The 10464-nt window shown below is 49.1% G+C and overlaps 1 protein-coding gene across 4 annotated transcripts in view; it reads right to left on the reverse strand.

The window, feature by feature from the left end:
- ACTN1 (actinin alpha 1) overlaps positions 1–6047 on the reverse strand; it is an 85297-nt gene extending 79250 nt beyond the window's left edge. For all 4 annotated transcript variants that reach the window (XM_058025483.1, XM_058025482.1, XM_058025484.1 and 1 more), the window contains exon 1: positions 5909–6047. In XM_058025483.1, coding sequence (XP_057881466.1) covers positions 5909–6007 — 99 coding nt within the window. In that variant the 5' untranslated portion in view covers positions 6008–6047. The remainder of the gene's footprint in view (positions 1–5908) is intronic.
- Positions 6048–10464: the final 4417 nt, after the last annotated feature.

Here is a 10464-nt window from a genome sequence, read left to right on the forward strand (position 1 = left end):
GCAGTTACCACCCAGCTATACCTGAATTATACAGACAACACCATCTCATACAAAAGCATGTGCTTCCAAGGGGACAAGTGGGGACAAGTTCTTGCCCAACACACAATAAAACTGGTTTTCAAACAGCTTCTTCTTAAGGATGCCCTAAGTAGCATGCCACATGCCCCAAGCTACAAGCACTGCAAGCGGTCAGGGCAGAAAACAATGTTATCCTCTCTAGCCTTTGCACTCAACGCATTGAAAAAATGTCACTACTAAATCACATGTACAAGAATTTAAACTGGTTGCCTGAAGCAGTCAGCAAGAAATTCCCCAGACAGACACACTTTACATCACTGGGCTGGTAGCTGGATGCCTTTGAGGTGTTTCACCCTTCCCTAGAGGGCTGGAAGGACAAGTTCAGTACAGATTGATGAGTACCATGTTCTCATAAACTGATCCTTGGGATCTGTTACAGACTCCCCCTGAAAGAATCTGCAGTCGCCATCTTAACCCATGCCTGCTTTCTCCTTAGACTGCCCCCTTACACAGCATTCTGAACAGGAGGGTAAGTCACAGCAAAACACACACGCCTCATTCATCATCCACCATGAGGCTACAATGAATAATAATGTTCTCGTTAAAAAAAACCAAACACGCACATCCTGACAAAACCTGATCATAGAAAGTATGAGGCAGCTCCCACACTCAAGGACATATAACTGATCTACAAAGCCAGGTATTTCCAGAGTTCCCTACAGCAACTTCTGAGTTTAATGTTTTGAAAAGCAAGTATCTGGCAACAAGATACCTATGTTAAACAACAAAAGCTTGATCTGAAAGATAGGAGATATCTGGTGACCTATATTGCCTGCCTGCAAAACAGCAGCTGAGTAAGCATTCTTACAAATTTCACCATTCTGCTTCAGCACCAATAATGGTCAGTGTGAAATAAAGCACGCAGGACACTTGGGTGCAGCAGGGCCACCTTCCCCACAGCACACCCACAGTGCAAAGACCATGCAAGGACCATCCCTTGCTATGGCCCACACAGGGTCACAGCAGCAGCAAAGCAACCCAGTGCACTGCATTCATCAGCAATGCACATTTATTTACCTCACGGCTGAATCTATAATGGCACTGAAAGAAATTTCAGCAATCTTCAGTTTAGGAGTGGTATCGCACCTTTCTGTGGGTCCACAGCAGCTACCACAACCGTAGCTTTCTGGAAGTTTAGATACCTTTCTCAAAACAGACCCTCTCTGGACAAGAGGACACGCAAACCAAATGAAAAGGAAACTATGGTTGTGGCTCTTACATTTTGTCAGAGATAATAGTCACACTCATACCACCTGACTAGAACATGCTTACCAGGAGGCTTGGAGGTGGGGTGTTTCTATGATGGCCCTATTTAATGAGTACTTTCTACCATTAGCAACTTTCTATCATTAGCAACCCCACCTCAGAAAGGTGATTAGAACAGCAAAATTCAAATCATAAATGCAGTAAGGCCTGCAGGATGCAGACACAGCAGGGTCATGAGACTCGTGCAGTTTTTTTTTACCCTTGTATTTATGTGTATCTTTACATACAGTGCAGGGCGCAGAATAGTGAGAGAGGTTTAAGAAGACTTGAGTTTCTAACAGGCAGTTTATGAAAGTTCATGAACAACTGTACTTAGTAAGCGCTACTTGGCACAGAAAAGGTGCCACCAAAGTCTGTGCTATCACTGCTTCTGCAGCACCATAAATCTGACCAGTCCAGTTCTCCAAGCCAGAGATATCGTTTATTGCCACACTGTCAGAGATGCCAACATGGCAAGGCAGAGCAAGAGTGGGTAAAACACATGGCACATCAATTTCATCAATTTAATTTTTTTTTATATTTTTTAATTTTTTTAAATAAAGATAAGCATTACTATAATTCCTTAGAGCATGAAAGTTGCATATGGCTATCTTCTACACACTGCAAATGAACACTTCTTCCTACTCCTAAGAAAGCAGTTGTCAGGTCAAAAAGAAATTTGGCATTTAAAGTTTCCCTGCCAGCTCTACAGTTGAGACAAGTTGCTTCAGGCAAGATTTTAAAATAAACCTGAAGGAGCTGTACCTTGAGCAAAGAGTTCATTAAGAGAGAATGGCCCACATGAGAGCCTGCTGTATGGAGGACCTGAAGGCTGGACTCCTACCAATACCCCCAAACAAACCCAGCTTCACCTCAGTGTTATTCCTGACACTAAGGAGCTGGAGATTGTCCTTCTCATCATCACCCTTCCCCTCACCTGTGAAGATGAGCCAGGCATGCTGAACACCACCTGGCTAACCTAGTCCCTCACACCAAACCCACCAGGAAAAGTCTGAATGCTGCAGCTGATAACTTGTCATCAGGAGGTAGTAATGTCTTTGTGGGCACAAATGACAATCTCTTGACCACTAAACACCCACAGATGTACTTCTTACTAAGCAACCTTGTCTATCTTGACAGCTAGGTGAGTCCACTGCAATGGCTTTCAGCAAGTTTTGCTTTGCAGATCTGGGAAACGGCAGGATCAATCTTGTCATGCCTTAGCTGCTGCTACTTTGAGGCTTGACTCCAGACAGGAAAGAAGAGAAGGCACAGAGGAAAAAAAAAAGGCTGTTACAAGAAACTGCTGAGATGAGTTCAACAGTTCAAACTACTGAGATGTAGCTCAAAGGAGAAAGCATTTTAATGCCCAGAAGAGACCCCTGCTCCTGCACAAAAGATTGTCCAGAGGTTTGTATCAGGTGAAAAGTAGCTGAATTTGCTTAAGAACAGCAATGCTGTGATGAGCTCTTTAAAACCTCTTAGAGAGTCACTTCTGATAGACATGAAAAACTGGCTTCATGTAGAAAGCTGCTTTCCTCCCAGGAACTGTCACTTTATCCCTACACTGTAAAACAGCAGCTTCCAAGGAAGGGGCAGGTAGGCAGGTGTGAAACCAGTGCTTCTCCTCTGTATCACATTCAAGAAGCCAACTTTCACCCTTCACATATGAAATTCATTCTGCAGTTTGCCTATTTACCCATTTCAAAGCAACATTCCAGACAGCAAAGGTTGTAATATCTGTCTCAGCACAGGTAGGAAACCTGCAAACCAGCTCCCAAAAGCTCAACAAACTTGTCCTTATAATGCTCCTGTAGAAGACATTACTAAAATTCAGTAATCTTCCCCCTTGTGATGCCTGCTGAGTTCTGCTGAGCCCGTGCATCCAGGAGAAGGGGAGCTGGATTTAATTCACATTTGAGTAACATTACTGGACTGCTCGCTTCCCAAGTCTCAATGAGTCCCAGCTGCACAGAACCGGGCAGGACAGCAAAGTGGCACAGCTACCCACAGCCCAGAGAGCCTTACCGAGCCAGGACACCCGGGGCAGGGCTGCAAACAGCCAGCAGGACACACACACTTCTTGCACAGACATTTGCTGCTGCATTACTGGCCGTGCCATCACTTTAGACATGCTGTCCTTGCTCCCAGAGGGGGCCCAAAAAGCAAAGTTTAGAGTCTGCCTCAGCAGCTGGCCTCAGGGATACAAACAATAATAATGATGATAATTCAACAGCACTTAAATCAGACTTAGGTGAAGAAAAACCTAAAATATGTGAGTCAACAAGAAAAGACTGAACCTGAAATGTATCTACAGGAATATTTGGTAGGCATCAATCTCTCTTTTCACACTCAGTAAGCTATTAACTAACATGTACTGTACTGAACATTCAGGCTTAATTACTGCAGTGATTTCATTTCACAGGGAAGGAGGACTGACAGTTTTACTACACCACACTTTTTGCTTGGTAGATACTGTTGCCTTCTTACACCTGAAGGACCCAAGCCCCAAGCCCCCAACAGGGCTTTTGGTCACATTCAGACCCCCAGAAATCCTTCAATATATGCACAGCCTGCCCCAGCTGGGGTGCAACCACCAATCCCTCTGAGGGGATATTAGCCTGATGGGCTGCAGCTGGGAAGAGCCATCACTCCCAGACCTGATCCTCCAAAATACAGAGGTGGGGGGGTCACCATAAAACTTTGAGCTTGCACCCACTGCAGAAGGGAACAGCTTCAGCTGTTCATCAGCAGAAAGAGGAACAATAAAGTGATCCCACCACCAGCAACAGACATTTAACTACAGAGAGTCCTCCAGTCCAGCAAGCTGGAGAGCGACTCCCACCACATCAAATTCAACTGGTAGCTGTTGACCTGCACAAGAAGTTGGCTTTCATTACTAAAAATTCCCTCTTGGCTTCTTCCCTCTGCACAAGTAACCCACGTTAACAGAACAGCTCTCTGTCACCCTCTTGTGATAGGACCAAGAGGACTTAAAATCTCCTGGAAGGAGGTAATACTAAGAGAACATGACATTTACAGCATGTACAACAACCCTGGGTTTAAGGCTTTTGAGTCCAAAGGTTCTACTCCTGCTTCTGACAACCAAACCAGTGTACCCCTATATATAAAATATTCTACCTCACCCGGCGCCATAAAAGGCAAAAACCCCTACAGCGTAACAATCATTTCTCTTCACAGCCGTCAGCAAGGCTGGTGATCTTGCTCTGGGCCCCAGTAGCTGTTTCTAGATGTACTGGCCAGATACAGGCATAGGACTGGAAACAGAGATTGCAGCCAGGCAGAAGAAACTTCCCTCCTCAAAGGAGCGGAGCTCTGACTTCCAATAAGCCATCCACCACTCACAGCCCAGACCAAGACTGCATTCCTCACTTTTCCTTTGCCGAAATATAACCTCACACACCATCAACTCTTTCACCAGTAAATGCCCTTGATTGTGTACTTTAGTTCTCATGCTATCTACTCTTAGCACTCAAGTCCCTGAGCAAGGAAACCACTGACAGTAGCTCTGTAGCTATCACCTTCAATCAACTCATCATACTCCAGGGAAAAAACTTCTCAGTGGCACCATTTCAGACAGCTCTGAACAGGAAAACCTGAAAACCTTTCATCTGGAAGTGGAGGAGGGGAAGAGGAGAAGGGTTAAAGAGGAATAATAATCTTCCCACTGTTGTGCTCTCCTTCCCAACTGTTCCCAGCATTCTACAGAAAGCCCCACACCTCAGGCTACATTATATACGTTAATATATCATTTGTGCTAAAAAAGCACTATCATCCCCTCTCTCATGGAAGGTCTGGGGTTCTCTTCCCTGCTCACAGCAAGGGGAGAGCAAGACAAGATCCAAAACACGAGCCAGTGACTGGCTGCGAAGCCAGCGGGAGCCTGCTGCACCCCGAAGTGCCCCGGCCATGCCAGCATCAGTGCCGCTCCAAATTCTGCTTTACTCTCGTCCGATGGAGTGACTAAAACGGAAATATTTCGGGGATTAGGATTCCTGAGTGATCTAATACAGGATGCTTTTGGTTTAAAGGAGGAGGGGAAAAAAAAATATAACTAGCTAGCGGCGAGGCTGGAGCTCCTCCTGAGCTCCCCTCCCCACCGCCACCCTTTCGGTTTAAAAAGGGGCCGAATGTTACCATTTTTGGACATGAGCTACGCGCAAGCCCTGCCCTAAACCACACCATTCAAACCAGCAGCCAGTGACTGTCCCGCCGCCGGGGCCGGGGCACGGGCGGCGCCGGGGGTGCGGGGGGAATGCGGGGGGGCCCCGCCACCGCCCGCCGGCCTCCCGGCCCCGCCCGGGCGCACCTGCGGGCCGGGAGCCGTGACCCGGCCGCGGCCGCCGCTGCGGGGGGACCGCCGCGGCACCTCCCTCCCGCCCCGCCATCACCTGCCCGCCCCGCCCGCCCCCGCGGCCCCGCCGCCTCGCCCCGCCACGCCGCGCAGCGCCAGCCCCCGGCCGGGCGCGCACCGGCCCCGCCGCAGCGCTGGAGGGGGCGGCGGGGCCGGGTCCCGGCAGCCCCGCGGGATGCACGCCAGGAGAGAGGACGGGGGTGCGCCCACCTTCCTCTGCTGCTTCTCCCAAGCTGGGTCGAGGAGCAGGTCCCGGTCCCAGTCTTCCTCCGGCTGCATGTAGTCATTGGTCTGCTCGTAGTGATCCATGGCTGCGGCCGCTGCTGCCCGTCGCGTCGCGCCCCGCCGCTGCCGCTGCCCGCTGTGTCCGTCCCGGCCCCGCGGCCGCTCAGCCCGAGCGCGCGGCGGCGGCGCCCGCTCCCACCTCTCCCTGCCTCGGCCGCGCGCAGAGCCGCGGGGGCGGGACGCCCCGCCCACCACCCGCCTCCGCGCCGCTCATTGGCCGCCATCCGCGCGGCCGAGCCCCGCCCCCCGAGTGTGAGCTCCTGTTTCATTGGTCTTCGCAGCCGTCCATCACAAGACATCTTGTGGGCCGTGGTAGGCGGTGCGCGGCAGCCCCGCCCTACTCACGGCCCTTCTCGCCACCCCGCCGGCGTGGGGCGGAGGCCGCGGGCCGGTGTGCCGTGCCGTGCCGTGCCGTGCCGTGCCGTGCCGTGCCGTGCCGTGCCGTGCCGAGCCGTGCCGAGCCGAGCCGAGCCGAGCCGAGCCGAGCCGAGCCGTGCCGTGCCGTGCGATGCCATGCGATGCCATGCGATGTAGGGAAGCGCCGCTGTGGGAGCATTTCTCTTTTGACGGCTCCGCGGCTGGATGGGGCGCGGGAGCCTGTGCTGGGGTGTCCTCACCGGCGGATCCGAGCGGCATTTTGTCACAGAATCACAGAATACTCTTGAATTGGAAGAGACCCACAAAGATCATCGAGTCCAGCTCCTAGCGCCACACGGGACACCCCAAGAGTCACCCCTGTGCCTGAGAGCATTGCCCAAAGGTTGCTTGAGTGCTGTGACCACTGCCCTGGGGAGCCTGTTCCAGTGCCCAGTCACCCTCTGGGTGAAGAACCTTTTCCTGATATCCAACCTAAACTTTCCCTGATACAACTTCAGGTGCATCAAATGCTGGCACTGTGAGGATGTTTCCGTGTGGCACAGCCGGTGCCCATCCTGCCGGTCCCGACGGGAGTGCTCGGTGACAGCCCCACAGTCCTGCTGCCCGGCTCCAAACGCAGCTCGGGCGTTGTGCAGAAGTGCCCGCAGCCAGGACGCAGAAAGAAGGGGCAGTGTCACCTGTTCTGAGTTCCCTGGCAAACAAAACTCCAGGCTGGCATTGCCAGCACTGGCAGCCGGAGCCCTCAGGGCCCGAGGTGGGTGCCGCAGGCCAGGGACAGCCAGGGCCTCCCAGACGGCAGCACCTGCTGCTGTCTGCCCGCAGATATCCTGTTCGACGGGAAAACGCTCAACTGAAGTGCGTTTGGCTCATCGAGCAGCTTCCTAGAAGGGAAACACAAGTTAAGGAGTGTACCAACACGCAAATACTTGACACGGGCTTCCGTCAGTTAAACGAGTACAGGAGGAAAAGAACAGCAGAATTGTTTGTTCCCCTGGAGGTCTCGCTGAGAAGCGCTGTGGCATCTCTCACAGAAGTGGAGGAAGCCCAAGGAAACGCCGTTCTGCAGCATCATGATAACAGAGGAAGCAGAAGTTTGGAGCCCAGGAATGTGGGAGAGAGGGGGTAGCTGAGAATGGACTAGAAAGATGCTGCAAAGCACCAGGCTGAATTGAGCTGAAATGTTCCACATCAAGCTAGATTTAGCCCTAAATCACACCAATGAGCTCCACTTGCAAAAAAGGGAAAATTTTTTTCCTGTGTCTTAACAAATATTGGGAGTGAAACTAGATATATTCTTTACTTCTTGGTGTAAATAACTGTGCAGTCTATAATGAACAGATGTATGATATAATGGTACTCTGTACTGTTCTCTGTCTTCATGTGTCATATGATGTACCTTTATGTACACTTGCAGATATCAAAACCACAAATATAATTATCAGAATTATAACAGTTCTGCACCATTCAGAGACTTGCATTCACTCTACCATGCATCACTCAAGATGAAGAAAGATTATTTAAATAAGTAAGTACAGTAACATTCATAATTTTGAAGAGGAAGGGCCAATTTTTATTTCTTACAACCATTCAGTGAAACGCCAGTTCACAAATTTAACAGAATTTGTGAACCAACAGCTACAGCCTGATCACAGGCAGATACAGAAACAACATGATGATAGAGAAACAACAAAGATGTCTAAAAGTTTTGTTCCTTTTTATTATTTATGAAGATATTTTCCACCTGAGGAATCTGGGAGAGTGTGGGTATTGGTAGAGATCTGGGGGGAAAAAAGGAGGAGGGAAACAAATATATTCCTTGAAAGAAGTCTTAAGCTTTGTATTTTAAGGCAGGGGGTCCTACTTGCTTCACCGCCCCTATATTTTAAGAGCTCATTATTGAAAGCCACTTTTCAGACCTTCACAAATGTGGAGAGAAGTCTGCCTTTTAGTTAGTGGGGACTCTCAGCATTTCCCAGGAAATGGTCAGCACCACGGAGGTCCAAGCCCTGAGACACGCAGTAGGTTTCTGTGAGGCTGAATCTTCTAGATGCTGCCTCTTTGGTTACCTGGAGTTGAGTTGCAAAGCGACCGTGCCCATATTCATAAAGTTACTATTCTTACCTGTGTGAAATACACCCAGTGATCTCTTACAGAGTCTGATGATACTATAAATAGAAAACTATTTTTAGTTGCCAGTATCCTGTTCATGTACCTATTTCTTCTTGCACAGGGCAAAGGATGGATTAGACAATTTAATAGACAACATAAGTGCAATCAAATCAAGAACTAGTGTGAGGTTTCTATTGCCTCTCTCCTAATTGTCTCTGACATTTGTATTTCTAACTTCATCATCCTTGCTTCTAAAATTCTTTCTTGGATTTCTGGGAAATACTTAGTTTTTCACTCCTAAGCCCATCCCAACCATTAGCTTTTTATAAACTCCTTAACAAAAGGAAGTGAGTGTTCTTGGCCAGTTTTATGAATTTACGAGCAATAGTGAGGGGTGAAAAAAGACTGTTTCCAAACTTGGGATAGTTCCCAGATCCACTTGACCCTCTGCCCTTGCAAAGAGTAGTACCAGCACCACGAAGGGGAAGAGACAAGCTTGCAATGGGAGAGGGAAGCACAGCAGCAACAGGACCCACAGAGCCCAGTGCTACTGACGGGAGAGGTACCTCTAACCCCAGCAGCACTCTGGTCTTCCTTACTTGCTGTCATTACTCCTAGAGTTCTCTTCTCTGTACAAGATTGCTGCTGATTTCCGTGGGCATTATTCCCACCCCGCTGGACCAAGTGGGTCTCCAGTAAAGTCTTTCTGATCCAATGAAGAGAGGGTGGCCTTTCTGCAGGGCAGGGGACAGAGTCACCATGAGAACAGCCGGACGTACACCCTACTTCTTCAGCCTGCAACAGATGAAAAGAGGAACAAGCCCGAAGGCATTAGGGTATTTCTGGTTACTGTGTGCTGCTCATTCTCTTTGTGCTTTGCATATTAGCTACAGGTCACGAGCTTCCCTGGGGACATATCTGTTTTCTTGCCAAGAACATCCATAAGCTTCTGTAATGAGGCCCGGCAGGTGAGCTCAGTCACTGTACAACAGTGAACAAGGCTGTGTTGGAATGGCCCTTGACTTTTGTTTTGGGAAGTCTCACAGGCAAGTTTCAGCACTTATATTCTGCAGATGCATAAAAACTTTGTTGCTCAAAGATTTGGCACCTAAATTTGCACTGTATGTTGGGCTGTCACAGTAGAGAATTCAACAAGTTAAATTCTTTTTCCTAATTTCTATGTCACCAATTCAGGACAGACTACCAGTAAGAGCTCAGGCCCTGGGAAATGCACGCATTAACTTGGTTGAGCTCAGTGGGGTATACCATATATGATATCTCTGTCTGGCCCAAACAATAAAAAGACTCAGGAACCAGAGAAGATAAAGACAATAACATTTTCCATGTTCCTACAAGAGACAGGGAATGGATTAAAGTTTAGAAGAGAGCACACTTCAAACTGGACACCATAAGTACACACATCCCTGACAATTGGTGTATCCACGTACAAACCTAAGGCTTGATCCAGGCCACGCTCAGTGCCACCTCTCCTGGTGGAAGCAGAGGAAGATGCTGCCCTGAGGCACAGGGGAAGCCACGGTGCAGCAGCTGCTGCAGAAGCTGCACACCTCCATGTGGAGTGCTCTGAAAGGCACAGCCAACCAATGCCTTCCACATGGCAGCAGGAAGGCAAGAGCCTCTTGTTAAATTAAGTATGAGACAGCTCATTCCTGCTGCCACCAAGAGGGAGACTCGGGTTTGAGTCTCTTGTTCTCACTTTCTGATTGTCCAGATCTTGCCTGATGATGTGCCCCTAGCTTAAAGAGGCAAGAGGCAGAATTTATTGTTTCTCTCACTTCCCAGGCACTGAAACTGACCATGGGAAAGAGTGACAAGCTTTGGAGGTAAACATTGTGAAATTTTTCTGGAAAGGGAACAGCTGCAACATGGTAGGAGAATAGCAAGCACATGGCTCCACCCTTGCTTTCACAGAAAACCTTTTCCTATGCAAGAGTCACTGCGCGCTCAGACTTATCATTATTTAGCTCCAGCTT

This window comes from Melospiza georgiana, chromosome 6 (assembly GCF_028018845.1).
Source record: "Melospiza georgiana isolate bMelGeo1 chromosome 6, bMelGeo1.pri, whole genome shotgun sequence".
In the NCBI taxonomy this organism is placed as follows: domain Eukaryota; kingdom Metazoa; phylum Chordata; class Aves; order Passeriformes; family Passerellidae; genus Melospiza; species Melospiza georgiana.